The sequence below is a fragment of the Brienomyrus brachyistius genome, chromosome 7 (assembly GCF_023856365.1).
Source record: "Brienomyrus brachyistius isolate T26 chromosome 7, BBRACH_0.4, whole genome shotgun sequence".
In the NCBI taxonomy this organism is placed as follows: Eukaryota; Metazoa; Chordata; class Actinopteri; order Osteoglossiformes; family Mormyridae; genus Brienomyrus; species Brienomyrus brachyistius.
In genome coordinates, this window is record NC_064539.1 from 23,420,976 (window position 1) to 23,439,441 (window position 18,466).

The window sequence follows — 18,466 nt, forward strand, 5'->3', positions numbered from 1 at the left end:
GGCCCCCACCCCACTTCACGTGGAGGAGGCTCATCTTGTGAATACACTGAGATCTGCTCCCCACGGAGAGCATCTTATGAGACGAGGAGGGAAATGGTCACCTGCAGATTGATGGACCTCTGGAAATGCACACCCCCCCCCCCCCACCATCAGGGTATTTATGCATCCACTTGGCGGAGGGGGGGACTGCAAACTATACCCGTTTCCCATGATCTGGGAGTCAAACCTCGGAATTGCAAACTTGCAGTCAAGCACAGGGGCCCATGAAAGAATCCTTATCTGCCACCATGTCCTTGTAATTAGATTCTAACTCTTGGCTTTGATGTTGTTTTCTTTTTTTAATTTCTACTCTTATCATGGTGCCGCCGAACTCCGTCACGGTCCCAACAGGGGACCCGATTTATCCGAATGGCTGTACACATGATGTAAGTCCAGTTATAATCAGTGGAAGGAGGGAGAGATACCTCTTCCCAATTGAGGTGGAATGAGGCTTATTTCTGGTGGGGGGGAGGGGGGTTCCTTGGCACCCCAAAGCTCAGTTCCCCGAAGAGGCTTACTGAGATCGTTCTCACCTGAGTTCCGATAAACATACAGGGCGTGGAGAATGTACATGACCTTCCCGAACAGCATCTGGGACAAAGTCCAGGCCCGTATGCTGTAGACACAACAGTGATAATCCTACAGCACTGTGGTGCGACTGATTCCTCCGCGCTGGTCTTTGATTCCAAAGCCAATCCCCTGGCCTAACCTCTCCAATTAGGAATTCGTTATTTTTTCTGTTTGGCTCAATGTTACGCGACCCTCCTCCGATGGACGAGGAACAGATAGGATCAACAGAAAAGCTTCCCTACAAAACAAAACAATTCAGTGGGAAACAAAAAGTCCAAACAAACTTGTGCCATGCAGGGAGGGGGTCAAATGTAAACAAACACGAGGCCCAGTGATTACTGCTGCCTGCAGCGGGATCGACGCGGGCATCGGGGGTTACTAATACCTAAATAAACAAAACACTCGGTTAAGTCAAGTAAATCACCCCAAAAACAATACCCACCCAACTCTCCCACCCGCAAATTTCAGCCTCCCCCTCCAAGAAAAATCGTAAACTTTCTCAAAAAAAAAAACAGCTTCTATTAATGCTGGTCTAGAAGCCGTTGTCTTCAAAGGCACTTCAAACGCTTTCGGAAACTTGAAGCAGCAGCCGATTAATCCGATGAGAGGCTGCTGGCTGCGGAGTCCGAAGCCTCCGTTTAAAGTGTCACCGTGCCTGAGAGCTTGCGGAGATGTTAATAGAGGTACGTGCCGCCGTTTCTTCCCTCGTGCCACTGGACCAGCAGCCACCTTCAGTCTGTAAAAGCTCCATGACGGAGAAACAGCGCTCACACAACGTTAAAGGCGTTTCGTCTTTCGTCTTGTGTCTTCCTTCAATCACATATTAGCTGAATCATGTTCTGCATGATGTTGTGGCAGGTAATCAAATTAACTAACCTTAACCGGCATCCGTACCACTAACCCCGCCTCACCCCCACCCCCCCCCCCCAGCTGGCTCGGGCCCATCAGCAAGTTCCTGTCTACAGCTACAGCCTGCTGTGCCAATCTTTGCATGCGTTACCTTGGAAACTCGAGTGGATTTCTACTGGATAAAGGCAGGTTTAACACCCCCACCGCCCCCCCCCCCCCCCCCCTCCGCCCGCTCTGTCAAAGTCAGTGGGACTCGTAAAACACTGAGAGGAGGGCAGGAAGTCAGGGGTGAGGAGACGCTGCAGGAAGGAGAGGTGTTTTTTTATAGCAATGCCAGCAAACACGCGAAGGCTCACACCATCCTGTAAGTCATACGGAATCCAAAGAGGAATCATTCTGGTTCTTTCCACAGGCTGACGTTGTTATTTCCTGGTTGTTGTCACTGTTGTTGTGGTTTTGATTCATACCTTGTGACAGCACGCTGGCAGAAATGCCAAATAAAATCTGATCGACCAACAGGCGAGAACGAGAGGAACAATAAAGTTAGGCACATATTAGTGCCACAGCAAATGTCAGTGGGAGGGGTTAATCACAGACATCCCGCTTTGAGGCTCCCGCGTACACACATCCTCCCTCAGATGGCTAGCCAGCTCTGAGGACGAGTAAACTGTCTTCTCGTGAATCTCAGGTTCTGGAGATCGTCGGCAGCTACTTAAAGAGACCTTCCGCCTAGGTGAAGTGAAGAGAGGGACACAAAGATAGAGAGAGTGAAGGAAGGAAGGTGAGCACACCGATGGAGAACGAGAGAGAAGGTTTTAAAAGTTCTGAAGCCGCCCAGCTCAGGATAATGACCAGGAAGGGGGAGATGCGAGACTCACGCAGAGAAGCTGGGATGCTGCCGAGCATCGCTGTGGACTCACACCGTCTAATACTTGTACCACGCTTCCTTTTGGAGAACCACTAAGGAACAGGAGCGAAATGAGACCGTGTCTAATGTTCTAGAGGCTGGAGCCTGTCCCAGACGTCACAGGGCGTACGGCTGAGGCTGGGCTGCCAGTCCATCGCAGGCAAACACCTACACACGCTGTGGGCGATTTAGTAATGCTACTAACTGTATGTCTTTGGACCCCAGGAGGAAACAAGCACGACATGGGGAGGACATGGAAACTCCAAACACAGTTGGAGGAGCCCCCACCGCTGAGGCGACAGTGCTCCCCACTGAGCCACCGTACCAGCCCCCAACGGTCTGCATCACAAAGAGAAATATAAAGTCGACTCCCCCATTAAGTTGCTGCTATAACACAGCTTGAGAGCGGTAAACAGATAAGGTCACGCTATAAGGACAGAGACAGCTGCAGTTTTCCTGCGCTCTGCTTATCAGACGGCGAATTCGTACCACTGGCTCTAGAGGCACAATCACGGGGAAATAATGCCACCGCACCGTAGATCTTCCTGACACCATTTATGTGGCGATAAAAGGTTTCGGGCTTCCCGGGGAGTTGAGTTCGCGGTTAGAGAGGCGTGGCTGATAGGATCACACTCCGGAGAAAAGTAACGCGGCACACAAAGCATGATGGGATGTGGTAGACGGTACCTGCAGAGAGGATTGCCCTGCCACGCCAGAACAAAGCAGGCGCACAGCTTACCCCTGGATTGGGTCTGGTGTCAGAGAACCAGCCCGTCTCAAGAGCCTAACAGGACAGATTGGGACATCAGGATTCTGGAAACCTTCACTGCTGTCTGCCAATGTAAGCGCTCACCCGTGTGCTTAGCCCCAATCGGGACGTCATGCTGCACCACAGAAAAGGGGACGAGCAGCTGAAGTAGGCAGCGCAACCTGCTGCTCTTGAGTAGATCTGAGTGAAAATGGAATTATTCAGGGAGGTGATGCAGGACTTACACCACCGCTGATCCCATTAGCACCAGGCAGGCTCTCGGCGATATGAAGGCCCACAAAAGGAGGACAGGTCTGGAGGAAAGTCTGCCGGGGGGATGCGCCTCTGATTGGATGGAAGTGAACTACATGTGACGGCCTAACTTAACCCATTTACCAATCAGCCGGCCCCATCCATCACTTCTCATATTTCAGTCTCCCATGTCCTCAAGCTAGAACACTCTGCAAGGGGAAACCTGGGCATGCCAAGTAGGATTCAAGCAGCATTATTACCTGCTAGGACTCATACAGTCCAGGTCAGAGTGTGTATTTTACAATCGGAGCCAAGGGTAACCATGGGAGAGAACTGCACAATTCATTTGCACAATTTGCTACTTTACAGAAGACCAGTCTATCATCCAGGATGGAAAAAAAAATGCTTCCTCAAGCTTTAGCCATTCTCACTAAAAGCCAGGCGATTTCCTGATGCCCTTGGAGTCACAGAGCAGACAGGAAACCGATCAAGGCTGAAGGTTCGGCAGCGTACAACGGAGGGAATCTCTTCGGTGCAACCTGACAGTAAAGAAACATCATCGCTGTGAAAGGCGGCGAAAGCTGTCTTTGAGAGACGAGGGGGAGAGACTTCCTGCAGACCAAGCAGATCACCTGAATGGCTTCATTAACAGGTTCCTTAATATGACCCCCCCCCCAAAAAAAAAAAATCCCTGGTGGAGGGTGAAGAGGGCGTGGCCGCTGTGAAGTCTATACTGCATCGTAATCTGTAGTAGTCCAGGGTCATGTACCTCTCACTTTTCTTTAATCAATCCAGAACCCTGTTAATTAGCTGCTTGCTTTTAAGACGGGTGTTTACAAGTTGGCCGCTATTAATGTACTTAGGTGTGACTTATTTATTATTCAGTGCAATCAGAAATATGTGGGAAAGTCATCGGAAGGACGGAAGTCGTTGCAAGAGCCGGACCGATAATCCATCTTGGCTTTATTCGGGAGCCCACTGGTTCGTTCTGCTGCTGTTCCTCCTCAAGGTCATCCCACTCCCCTCATTGCTGATCGCGGGCCCCTCCGGACCATGTTTGGCTCCTTCTTCTGTCCACACAGCGTGGCACTGCCCCCACACCCCTGGGTCCTGTCATGTTGGCTCTGATGCTGCCCCACCCTCATATCTTGAAGCTGAAGACAAGTCCTCCTGCCTGCTTCTGTCTAACAACCATGCAGCGTAAGGAACCAGAACGGGTCCATTAACTAACGAGCACCTATTCGTCTCGCTCGTACAACTAATTGGATTCATAATTACTCCCGACACGTCAAACGGACAGATCGATGCTCAGAAATTAGCTCGCCTGTGGATTGGTGCCCGACAAGCTTGAATTGCTGCGCCGGGCCGTGTTCCTCGTCTGTCACCACACAAAGGCCGTCAAAGCCCATCGATCCCACTCTTGCAACCGAAAAGCGTCACCGGCGAGAGGCCATGCGGCGACCTACATCTAGAGACGAGTAGCTTAAACCGCCGTTCACATTCACCGGCATCCGCCATGCATCTGACAGCTACTCAGCCGTCACCAAAGGTCAGGGAGAGCGGGGAGGACAGTGCTGTGACGAGAGGGAGCATGTTCGCCGGTGGCTGCAAATCGCGAGGCAGCTTTGCTGACAGTCGTCATTATTTCCGGTCTAATGCCAACGCGCAGGGTCTCCTGAATTCTAGCATCATTTCCAGTAGTTGCCAGTAGGTGGCCTAGTGGTGACACAGATCCCCATCAGCCCGGAACCACAGGTTAAACGGGAAGCACAGAATGATTCACTCCACGTTCGGGGGAACAGGCAGCCACAAATCCAGTGTAAAGCCAGACTTCAGTTGAGAAGCCTTTCCTCTTATTGGATAGTCTCTCCAAAACACATCTTGACTGATTCTCAATGGGAATCAGCATCACACCGGAGCTCTCACCACTATCTCCTCAGAAATGTCCCAAAAGTACAAGGTCCTTCAGGAAAACCCCCACACACACTTTCTCCCCCGAAAAATCACATGAGGTGTGTCCCCCATTCCACACCACTCCGGGTCCGGAGAGTCAGCCACTGGTTCTCAGACCTTATGGTATTCATGGGTTCTCCTAGTTTCGACTGGGTTTCTTCATACCAGTCCCAAAGTAGCCCCCCCTGGTGACAGTGATGAATGCACACCCGCCTCCAGCGCCCCCCCCCCCCCCCCCCCACCACTCTCTCGCAACGGAAAATAAAAGGAGCAGAACGAGTTTACGAACGAAATGAATTTAAGGGGAGGTCAGGCTGAGGTTCTGAGGTGACTCAAAGCAAAGCCTGCACGTGTGTGTCTATGTGTGTGTTTACATTCATGTGTGTTCACACTTGTGTGCATTTGTGTGTATGTTTGTTGTCTGCCTGCGGTCGTGTGTGTTTGGACTCGTCTGTTTGTGTGTGTTTGTGTGTATTTTTCTTGTGTGTCTGCGCTCTTTTGTGCTTTTGTGCTTGTGTGTGTGTGTGCATTTATGCTTGTGTGTGCGAGGAGTGGGAGGCGGAAGAATCATAATAAATAGCTTTTTTGCAATGCATTTAAAAACACATGTGAGACATTGTGGGCTCGCTGGTGACAGACACAGGAAGAGGCTTCCTCAGAGAACGTGGACTTCATGGCCGCAGGCAGCTTTGGCATTAAGGTCTGTAAACCGAGACGCGACGCCGGGTAAATAGTAAATGACCTTAAGAGCGGACGCACAGTGAGGCTGCGGCTGGCAAAAACAGGCGCCGGGTGGGGGGTGGTGCTCATCCACAGCTGACTTCATCCCAACAGTGCTGTCCACGGACGTTGTGAACATTCCCACCAGTTGCCACGAGTATGATAAAAGGCTTTACTGCCTCATTCTTTCAGAGACTCTCGCCAGACGGGACTTAATCTGCAACCTCTGAGGATATATTTCACAATAAAAACTGACACTCAGCCAAGGCTACTGCTGTCTACTCATCATTTCACTTTATCAAACTATATGTTTCTAAAATAAAACTGATAAGTAACACACTCACACAAACACAATAATAATAAGAGACTGACAAGGGCCTAGGTGTAATGGATAATCCCCATTTAACGGGGGTCCCCAGGACCGTGCAGGGCCCCTGCTTTTTGAAACTAAGAAAATCCAGTCGTTGAGCATCAATACCACCCATTTGCAGCCACAATTCAAGCAATGATACATGTAGGCGAGAGGGTGTTAGGAAATAAATCCCCTGGAGAATGTGGGCAGGACGATTTCTTAGAATGACCTTCGGTGAATCGATGGGGCTATTTCCCACAATCCCCAGGGACGCACTCTAGAGACCCGAGAACACTTCCTGCTTGGGGTTTGCATTCTGTCCAGGCCTAACATCTCACGTGACGGAGATTTAGATATTGCCAAGTGACTGAATTCTAAGGGAATCCAAATTGCTGTTCAATCAGCGTTTGGAGGGGGGAGTGAAGGTGGGGGGGGAGGGGGGCTGTCCCTCAGCACATTAAGACCATCTGATAGCTCTGGCCTGGCCACTGGAACACAGGTCAGGCTGGGCTGGAACTCATTTTACACATTTTACATTTGTCTGGCAGATGCTTTTGTCCAACACGACATACCAGTGAGAATAGGGTCAGGTAGTGAGGAGCAATTAGAGTTAATGGCCTTCGGTCAAGAACCCAACTGTGATATGAGGATTCTACCAGCCAAGGCATCTGAACCCATGACTCTTTGGATACGGGCACAGATCTCTGACGTGTGGAACCACGTACTGCCCCATGTGCATCAGACCTAGGATCTATCAGAGAGGGCAAATGGTGTTTTCACCCAACAATCTTAACCCTGCTTCCGATTTCCAGTCCCTGAGGCTGAAGTAACAACAAGCGACATTCGGTTAAGACGGGGAGGGTATCATTTTTGGGGAGAGAGGGTAGATGTACGTGGCAGGGATCCGAAATTGGGCTCTTGAATCGGTGGAGGTGGGAGGCCCTCGTTTCCTGCTGTTAGCGCTGGCATATGCCCTGATTGACAGGCCCACAAATGGCTGATAGGAGCTTCGTGGCTGATTGGAGTACTTGCCCCTCGCCAGGGTGCCACACACAGGGTGGCAATTGAAATCAATTGCTCACCAGCAGGGGGCAACAGGAGCTCCCATCAGTCTATGAAAATAAATAAATTCCCCCCAGTCCTCGTGACAACGGGGGCTATCAAATTTTGGTCCCCGTTAGGAAACACACACCCACCAGGAGCATGCTGGGTCAAGGAAACTGTGTGGGGGGGGTTGTTTATGGAAATGGGGCACAGGGAAGGATATATGCCTATAGTAAGGATACGGGCACCTGGCAGCCATGCAGGGATTTGTGTCAGGAATGCTGCACATTCCCTGACATCATCACACAAAGAGAGCCTGATTGGAGGAGGGGAATAACTGGCTGTAACAGTGCTGGTTTTCTGTTTGGGAAACACTAACAAGGCCTTTCTAGTAGCTAGCCATACTGATTGCTGTACTCCTGTGACTTAGCTCCTTGAATCCAGCCAGATGGTAATCAGGTCCCAAGTCTTCAATAAAGCACCGGATCAGGGATGAGAAAATCTGGGTGAGAAGCATGGGGGATGTACAAGTAGCGACTTTTTTTGCTTCTGGGGCCTTTTGAGAACCGATACGTCCAAGCAGAAGCAGGTGAGAGACAGACAGGAATTATAGCTTGGCAAAATCGATTCTAGTCCATGTCACGTGACATGGCCCATATCACATGACTTGCATTTGCAGCAGCCCAGGCTAAGGACCAGTTGGAATCAACCCAGATTCAGGCTCTTCGAACCCGCCGGCACATCAGCAGTGAAATCCGGACGCCTGATGCCGGACGCGGGGATTCCCTATCGACGATCCCTGACCCCTCCCCTCCTCCTCTCTTACCAAAAATCATGTGACTGCATGTGTCACATGTTGCCAATGGTTGGCAGCATCCTGAATAGGTCTTCCAGGGTTGAAGAGACAACGATCGGGTCGGTCTTGCCAGGCTTGGATTGGCACCGGGCTGCACATGGGGGGGGGGGGGGGGTGGCTGCAAAGCCGAGGATTTAACCACGTGCATGGAGATGCGGCGTGCACCGTGGGCCAGAACGGGGCTCATGCCAGACCACATCTGCTGCCGTGTTTCCACGTCTGATCCAGGGCAACAATCCCGGGCAGGAATCTGGACCTGCCTTCCGCAGAGTGACGACTAAAATGCAAAAAATGACTCCCTGCCCGGTGCCGCCTGAGGGGGCAAAATTAGAAGCCTCCGATATGGTTTATTATGGTACAGCGGGGATTTGGGGCATGAATGAGACTACATAGAGGCTGAGCACTGAGGAATCATGGGAAATCTTCTGATGAGATTAATCCACAAAGTAGGCATATCAAGGATATGGTTCTTGATAGGGATCGATGTGGGATTTTAAGGGTTAGACCTCTTAGAGACGGAGGGGCATTTCAAGGACAACGCCAGTGCAGTGGAGCTCCATGACCAGCAATCATACCTGAAGGTCATCCTCCACCACAGCACCCACACAAGGGGGCAATCTGATCCTGCCAGCCCACCAGGAGTCCTGGACTTGGCACCCCTCCCCAATACAAGTAGGGCAAATCAGCTCCTGAAGCATGAGCACATAACAGGCAGGGGAGGGATCAGTGTGGGTCGGTATCACTTTATCGCAAACCTTGTTCCTGTTCCACACGATGGCTCTTCGCGGACGGCATCAGCCAGAACCGCACACCTTCCGACGCGGCTTTGTTCCTCGCCAGCCGCGCCGGGCCCCGCCCCCGGCCATATCCCCAACTCCGCGAGCGAGAGCGTGTCGGATGCTGAAAGCCTTTCGCTGTGTCCCGTGCTGATGAAAAGCTACCCACTGTGAACTTCAATCACGTCGGGAAATGAGTTCCAAACACTCGCACCCTGCTGGTTCATTAGGGCCGCCCGTCATCTTCCTTCAGTGCGGCCGGGAAATGGCATCGACCACCAATCGGCTTCCTGGCGTCGAGGGGTGGAGACAGAGCTGTGGTTCAGGAGGATGCTGTCGTAACATGGAAAAAAAAAACTGACAACCTACACCTATTTGGAAGGAGAGATACGAGGATCTATCAGGGGATTCGGTCAGAGCAGCCCAGCCTTAATGACCCCTGAACGGGGGAATAAGACAGTGCAAGTTAAGCCAGTCTAAGATAGTACTTAATACTGTGCTATCAGCCTACGGAAAAAATCCTTTAAAGGCACGTAATCCCCTGACAGACTTCGGACGGCTTCTTCTGCCGTGCGCTGAAAGGTAATTTAATCGTAACCTGGGACCGCAGTGATGAAACACACAGAATTCACTGTAGCTGACAGGAACGCTTTCTTGATCTGAGAGTTACCAAGCAACAGTGCGCCTGATCAACACTCAGCTCCCATTCACAGCAGCGAGGGGTGCTCACACCACCAGGGAAACTCCGGTTACGTTTTGTTGTGCTTTGCATCCTCCATCGCGACCTTTATGGACATCTGTGTGCTCAATGATGACAAGCAGAGTAACCTTCATGGGCCGATGGAGAAACACAGGCAGGCTTCTGGGAAGTAACGTGCATATGCCTGCACATTTGCTGTGAGAAATCCATGAATGTAACATTTCTTTTGATGCTGTTGGATTCTACCGCCAGGAAACCGAAATGCTGCCGTTTTTATGTTGCGTAAATGCATGCGAGCCTATTGGTCGTGTGGCTTTGGGCGCAGTCGGCCACCCACCCGTCCTGGCATGACTGTGAGCGCCCGTTTGCTCCGATGGGTCCCTTCAGCTGAATCTGTATTGCGATTAGACGTCTGTCTGACTTGCTTGGGTCACTAAACAGTTTGGAAAAGCTCTCCCAGCGTAGCTCGCATGGCTGAGTGTGTCGTGTCGGCCTGAATGTGTTTCCAAGCTGCGATGACAGCAGCTGAGGTGTTTATACAGGCGCAAACCCACAACCTCTGATGTCAGAGGAGCAAGAGATGGGGAGAGAGAGAGGGGTAGAGAATGGGGCATGGAGATGGGGAAGAGGTGGAGAGACAGAGAAACAGAAAAGAAAGAGGTGGAGTGAAGGATAGAGGCTCAGGAAGAGACAGAGTGGGGGAGAAAGAAGTAGAGAGAACCTGATAGAGGGAGAGAACCAGGCAGAGAGACAGGAAAAGGGAAGCAGATGGTAAGAGAGACAGACAGAAACACGCAAATACACAGACAGACAAAGACACACTGGAACACAAACAGACACAGACATACATATATGGACAGAGAGACAGACAAATACACAGAGACACAGCAGAAAGACGGGCAGACACAGACAGACAGACGCAAACACAGAGCCACAGACAGACAAACGCACCAAGAGTCAGACAGACAGAGATAGACAGAAAAAACGAGACGTAGATAGACAGACCAAGACACAAAGACCCAGACACAGATACAGACAGATCAAGCGAGACGCAGACAGACAGATAGACAGAGACACAGACAGGCTCAGAAACAGACAGAGATGCAGACAAACAGACAGATGCAGAGAGACAAACAGACCCAGACAGACAGATAGACAAAGCGAGATGCAGACAGACAGATAAACAGAGACACAGACAGACCCAGACAGTCAAAGCGAGATCCATACAGACAGACAGGGATGCAGAAGAGAGTGAGACAGCGAGCGCGAGGGAGAGGTGCAGCCTCTGCACACCAACACAGGCGAACTGGGGCCCCCAGCTGCGCTGCTGTTTGGCAGACAGGCAGGGAATCTTGCGCAAGGACGTTTGCTCACCCTACAAAAATGTCATCTTAGAGACACGACCCCCCACACCCCACCGCCTCACTCTCTCTAAATCGAGGCTTTGAACTCCTGCCCCCCCCAAATGTCTTGTACATCAAAAGTGACCCCCTCAACCCTGACCTCAGCAACGGGGAGGCCGGAAAGGTCATAAGAATGATGCCAACTCCTCCTCACTGGGGGGAACCTGAGGAATGAGGGGAGCCTGAGGTGCCCTCCTCTGCATTGCAGGACAAATTACCCATGAGTACATTCAAGGAGCGGGAAGATAAGCCTGCTAGTTAGTTAGCTGATTGATGGATAAAGAAAGCGCTTTCCTTTTGTTAAACTAAGATTAAGGTTTTATCCATGGGAGCAGCGTGTGGGACACAGGGAAACAGCACAGGCTGCAAAGGCTGTGTTATGTTTACAGGCCCTGATACTGAGGCTCCTGTGAGCTACAAGATCCACCTGCCATCCCATGTTGGTACGATACTGCTGGGTGAACAATGTTAGTAGCTGTTTCTTGGATTGAAACTACATTTCCCAGCATGCAGAGTGGCGGGTGCAAGTACTCAGTTGACAGCATTTGGAGGGAGTGTAATTCTTTAAAGGTGGGATGGGTGAGGAAGGTACAGATGTTGTCTACATGCAGGTCCAGAAAGTTACCAGCTTCTGCAGGCCTCCAGACCACATAATCAATACCCGTCTTGATAAGTACACCGGGAATAATAGGGAGCAGTAACTGATCTGGAGAGAAATCCCTAGGCTGTGACCAGATGAGATAAGAGCCACAAGGCATTTCTGCAATCCCAGTCCAGCGCTGGGACACGGCGACCTCTGGTCTGTCCTATAATTACGGATAACCACCTGGGCTTCACAGGCGATGATGGAACGGCGATGGATCACGCATGCACACACGCACGCACACGCAAACACACGCACACGCACAAACACACACACGCGCAAGCACACACACGCAGAAACACACAGACACGCACAAACACACAGACACGCACAAACACACACACGCACAAACAGACACACACACAAACACATACACACGCACAAACACATACACACACAGAAACACACACACTCACAAACACACACACACGCACAAACACACATACGCACAAACACACACACAAACACACACACACACACAAACACACACACACACAAACACACACACGCACAAACACACACACGCACAAACACACACACACGCACAAACACACACGCACAATGCACAATGACCCAAAGCTAAGGGGGTCATCCAGCACACAGACGCCAACCAGCTATACAACATCACAGCTGGGGGGCGTTATGTATACAATGGAGGCACCTGACGGCGAGGAAGTGGACTGGGGGGGGGGGGGGCAAATTTGCGATATTAAACTTCTGTGGGTTCAAGCTCCTGGAGGGGCCCTCAATGTTACCCAACAGGAAAAGCTTTAATTAGCAATATGACCTTCGTTAGGGATGAGGCATGAGGTGGCGTTGGCCAGGCGGTCGGACAACATTAACAGCAACAAATATTCACATCAGCTCATATAAAAATGAGAAGAAAGTTTGTTTTCTTCGTTCAGTCCACAGTGGCAGAACAACTTCATTAGCAGGGTAATGGATCAGGCTGGGGAGGCCGTCCGCCGCTGCATACCAGGCTTAGGGCCATGGTCGTAAGCCGAGCTGCCCAGACACACACACACACACACACACACACACACACACACACACACACACACACACACACACACGCACACACACAGAGAAACTCGGTTCTCAGACCGGCGTCATTAAAACAGACCACAGAGAGTCGCCATTCGTCTTGCTGACAGCCCCGCTATCGATCGGCCTGGGAGGCAGGCCTGCTTTCAGCCCTTTTAAACACTAATGCCGCAGAAGGCTACTTCCGTGGGGTTGGTGTTGGGGGAGGGGGGGTGGTATGGATCGAAGATATTGTTCAAAAACCTTCGCTGTTCATGTAGTGTGGCATTTGTCACTGAAAGCCCCCTAGTGGCCATCTCGGGACTACACCCCCGCACGCCACCATGAATCGGGAAAGGAGAGGCTGCTGGACAGAGGATATCACTTAGAGTCACACGTAATTCACTTGAGATCACCAAATGGTGAACGCTGGCATGGTTTGAGTGGTGCAAGCGGTTAACCTGTCAGGCCTCACTGGAGGTAATCGTCCACAGATTGATGCCCATTTGCCCCTTCTGGTCTCGTTACCCTTCGTATCTGCCACTGGAGATGCCGTACACCGCTGGCAGGTCAGACATTTCCGATCGATGAGACATCATGACCAGGCAGAGATCCCACCCCTAAATCCTGGGCTTCCCTTAGTGCGGGGTACGCTGCTTGCGGCCACCCCCGGTCATGGCGGCCAAACACGTTAATGTATTACAAACACCCACGTCAGAAGGATGCCGTCATCTCAGAAGGAAGTCAGACGCTGGAGACCTCACACAGTGAAGATGCCGGTGAGGAGGGGGGGTGGGTATGGCTCACGCTGTCATTACCACACGTCTCTGTATCGCCAGCCTTCTCCTGCGGCATCTGTAAACCCATTTGTCCCCCCAGCTGACTGCTAGCCCCACCCCCCTACCACATTGGCGCACAGTCACACCTGGCGTGACATCGAGAATAAGCTGGAAAAGGAAAGGCGTCGGGCAGGGGGCCCGGGGTGGTGAGCGAGGGAGGGGCTCGACGGGTCCATTAAAAGTGGGACAGAGGGAAACAGTCAATATGGAGGCAGCCATTAATCCCTACGACAGCCTGCAGAGTGTTTCACCAAGATGGTAGCCACTCTGTGGGGGACGCGGCATCAGCACAGACACAGACGCACAGTGCAGGCACACACAGACAGATACACAGCACAGACACAGACGCACAGTGCAGGCACACACAGACAGATACACAGCACAGACACAGACGCACAGTGCAGGCACACACAGACAGATACACAGCACAGACACAGACGCACAGTGCAGGCACACACAGACAGATACACAGCACAGACACAGACGCACAGTGCAGGCACACACAGACAGATACGCAACACAGACACAGACGCACAGTGCAGGCACACACAGACAGATACACAGCACAGACACAGACGCACAGTGCAGGCACACACAGACAGATACGCAACACAGACAGAGACGCACAGTGCAGGCACACACAGACGGATACACAGCACAGACAGAGAAGCACAGTGCAGGCACACACAGACAGATACACAGCACAGACACAGACGCACAGTACAGGCTCACACAGACAGATACACAGCACAGACAGAGACGCACAGTGCAGGCAAACACAGACAGATACACAGCACAGACACAGACGCACAGTGCAGGCACATACAGACAGATACACAGCACAGACACAGACGCACAGTGCAGGCACACACAGACAGATACACAGCACAGACTGAGACGCACAGTGCAGGCACACACAGACAGATACACAGCACAGACACAGACGCACAGTGCAGGCACACACAGACAGATACACAGCACAGACTGAGACGCACAGTGCAGGCACACACAGACAGATACACAGCACAGACACAGACGCACAGTACAGGCACACACAGACAGATACACAGCACAGACACAGACGCACAGTACAGGCACACACAGACAGATACACAGCACAGACACAGACGCACAGTGCAGGCACACACAGACAGATACACAGCACAGACTGAGACGCACAGTGCAGGCTCACACAGACAGATACACAGCACAGACACAGATGCACAGTGCAGGCACACACAGACAGATACACAGCACAGACTGAGACGCACAGTGCAGGCACACACAGACAGATACACAGCACAGACACAGACGCACAGTACAGGCTCACACAGACAGATACACAGCACAGACAGAGACGCACAGTGCAGGCACACACAGACAGATACACAGCACAGACAGAGACGCACAGTGCAGGCACACACAGACAGATACACAGCACAGACACAGACGCACAGTACAGGCACACACAGACAGATATACAGCACAGACAGAGACGCACAGTGCAGGCACACACAGACAGATACACAGGCACAGCCACAGACAAACAGTGCAGGCACACACAGACAGATACACAGCACAGACACAGACGCACAGTGCAGGCACACACAGACAGATACACAGGCACAGACAGAGACGCACAGTGCAGGCACACACAGGACATACACACAGCACACTTACGTACCCAGGCACACAGTACAGACACAGACAAACAGTACAGACACAGAAATATAGACAGGTAGTACAGTCACATATAGACAGCGCTGTACGCTCACAGACATACAGGCACTGACATACAAAGAGCTAAACAGACACACCAAAGCTGTGCACCAACAGTACACCCATAGTTATACACCCATACACACAATGTACACACACAAATGCCCAGAGACACTGCTGTCCGTCAGCACTGATGTGAATGTAATTAGGGAAACCGCAGACGGAAGCAGCTGTCTGCTGACTCGTTACTCCTTAACGAGCACAGTGCACAGATACTGCAGCTGATGTTAAATACAGTGTACGGTACCTGCCGAGGTCCCGGCGAATCGCAGCCAGCGCACCACTCACGCTAAGAGGGAATCCTCTCCCAATTACCTCCCAGCTCCGACGAAGACAAATCGAAACGGCTGCAGTCTCGTATCACGTCAGCATCTCTTTGCAGGCCATTCTACCTGCACTTTAATTACATGGAAGCGAATGACCTCCGACCATGGAAGGTTACGACACTGACCCAGAGAGGGGTGCTGATGCCCCGCCGGCGAGGGCATGCGCTTCTGGTAGCCCTCTGCGGCCCAGGTGCCTGTGAGGGAGCCTCGAACCCCCTTCTCCTGTCCTCCTTACCCCCATTGGGGGTACTCAATCTCAGTTAATTAGTGCAAAACGCACTGCTGTTTTCACTGGCAGATACAAGTGGAATTGATATGCAATTATATATAAACGGTTCCATTAGCCAGCCGGGGTGAATGTTGGTACACATAATCCAGGCCAAGGGTCATCATCTATATGCACGGTCAGGTTTTTACGTCTCAATTGCCAACTATATTTGCCAGAAAATGTGCACCTGCTGCAGAAGGTGCAAGATGAACGGCAGCTAGACCAAGACCATACACTCAACACACTTTATAGGAGCAGCAATGTAGGGTGACACTGACAGCACAGTGGATACGCCACTGCTCTCAGGAAAGACCGCCCCCTACTGGTCACCCACCTCTCGCTCCTTCAGCTTCATGGCCAGCACTAACTGGTGTCGGTGGTTGGTCAGGGCCTCACGGTAATTTCCCTTGGAAAAGAACGCTGAGCCCAGGTTTCCATGTGCCCGGCATTCACCCGTCTGGTCACCTGGAGGAAGGAACAGCAGAATGGGGGAGGGGCTTGAGTGTGGGAGTCAGTGATGTCATCATTCTGTGCCGGCTCAAGTCTGGTAATCTAACCAAGCTGCCCTCGTTCAACAGCATTGCAAGGACCGGATCATGGTTACACATGTGCCTACCATGTTCAAAACAAGACTGCTCATTAAAAGTGACCTGACAATACTGTCGCCACACATAACAAGGGCTAGAAATGTTGGGAAAAATAATTAGCTCATTAACATAATAATGTAAATTAATACAAGCAGGCGCTTTACGCAGAAGGGGACCATTAGAGAAGGCAACGCTGGGCAGTGTTGCTGTAATTTCTTTCCTTGCAGAGTGTGAATTTGTGGGGAGATGCTAGACTTAGAGAGATAAGCAGGATTAAATTTTATGTTGTACCTTTGAGCCAGTAAAATCGCTTTAGCAAAACATTTGCAAGCATGCACTTACAAACTGACCAAGCTTCTGCTAACACCATGCTAATTAATGACGGGCACTAGCACAGCAAGAGGGACAGGAAAAACACCACCTCTGACCTAAGGTCTTGGCCACCTCCAGGTCGTGCTGCATGTAGCTCATGCTCTTCTCGGTGTTGCCGAGCGACCAGTAGGCGGAGCTGAGCGCGGAGAAGACGGAGCCGCGCAGCTTGAGGCTGCAGGTGCCGATCTTCAGCGCGGCCTCCAGCACCACCACCGACGCCCCCTGGTGGCTGGCCGACAGCAGCTCCTGGCCGATGACCGAAACCACCACGAAGGGGCTCTTGTCTAACTTCATCTTCTGTAGCTGCTGGTAGGTGGGCTCCAAGGACTCTGGGGGAGGGGGATGAGAGTGAAAAACAGCACTGGGGCCACTGGAGTGTTGGGGGGGGGGGGGATATGACACATAGACAGATTTTGGGAAATGGAAGGGAAAAGGTGTGGAGCCCGCAGGACAATAACTGTGACAGCAGTATGTCATCAAGACAGAGAGACACCACTGATCCCTGTCTATAGGCGTGGGGGGTATGGGAGGGGGGTGGAGTCTGTTGGCTGTCAGGCCCTGTACAGGCTCTCAAGCAGACCTGATATAAGTACTTCAGACACATACAATCACAATTTACACAGCACACACAGGCACATGCACACACACCCACACACACACAGTCATTAGCATTTCCATATTTGTCGGCACTTTCCTTTGATTCTCCCTTGAAAGTGATTCACAGTTTCTAAGCCAAACCCAGCTAAACCCAAACCAGATGACAACTGATAAACAAAAATAAATAAAGTTTGGGCACTCTGACTCCGCTGTAGCCCAGCAGGCGTAGCCGCTGCTGCATTTCTGGGCACGCTCCCACCGTGCGCTTTCTGCAGGGCCGCGTCCCTGTGGGGACCCACACAAACTCCCACTTCCCTTAAAGGTCCACATCCCGTAGCATGAAACTGGGTCAGATCAGACCCCACCACAGCCCCCAGCTCTCAGTCACCCTCCAGAGCTGCTGTAATGAACATCCAAGCTCCTCGAAGTTCACAGACTGTGCTTAAAACTCAAGCACAAAAATACGCCCCACAGAATTTCCAAACCTAATGATGATTAAGATGCACAGTTCATTTACTTAATTTACCTGTTCATTATTCGGGATTTCTACACGACATTTTATTTTTAAACATTGTCCATGTTCTTATTCCAAATATGTAACGTACGATACCTACAATATTTATGTCCTCAGGGTTGTATGTTAAATATGTTTTTTTTTTTCAACTATAGGAGATTAATCAATCATTAAATCTGATAATGTATCACTTCTTAAATAGATTAATCTCTTAATCTAGTATTTTATTTTCAGTACAATTCTGAATACCGATTCGGATTGCTGTACTAGAAATCTTTAGAATTCTATTACTGTCTTCGGTAAAACTTCAACACACAGGCCTTTCACTTAGGAATATGTCCTGATAAAA

General features: G+C 51.1%; 1 protein-coding gene across 4 annotated transcripts in view; it reads right to left on the reverse strand.

Annotated features, from left to right (window-relative positions):
* Positions 1–18,466, reverse strand: part of ttc28 (tetratricopeptide repeat domain 28) — a 117,808-nt gene that overhangs the window by 25,890 nt on the left and 73,452 nt on the right. For all 4 annotated transcript variants that reach the window (XM_049020765.1, XM_049020764.1, XM_049020767.1 and 1 more), the window contains 2 exons: positions 17,063–17,335; positions 16,382–16,512 (listed from right to left, as the gene is read on the reverse strand). In XM_049020765.1, the coding sequence (XP_048876722.1) occupies positions 16,382–16,512; positions 17,063–17,335 (404 nt within the window). The remainder of the gene's footprint in view (positions 1–16,381; positions 16,513–17,062; positions 17,336–18,466) is intronic.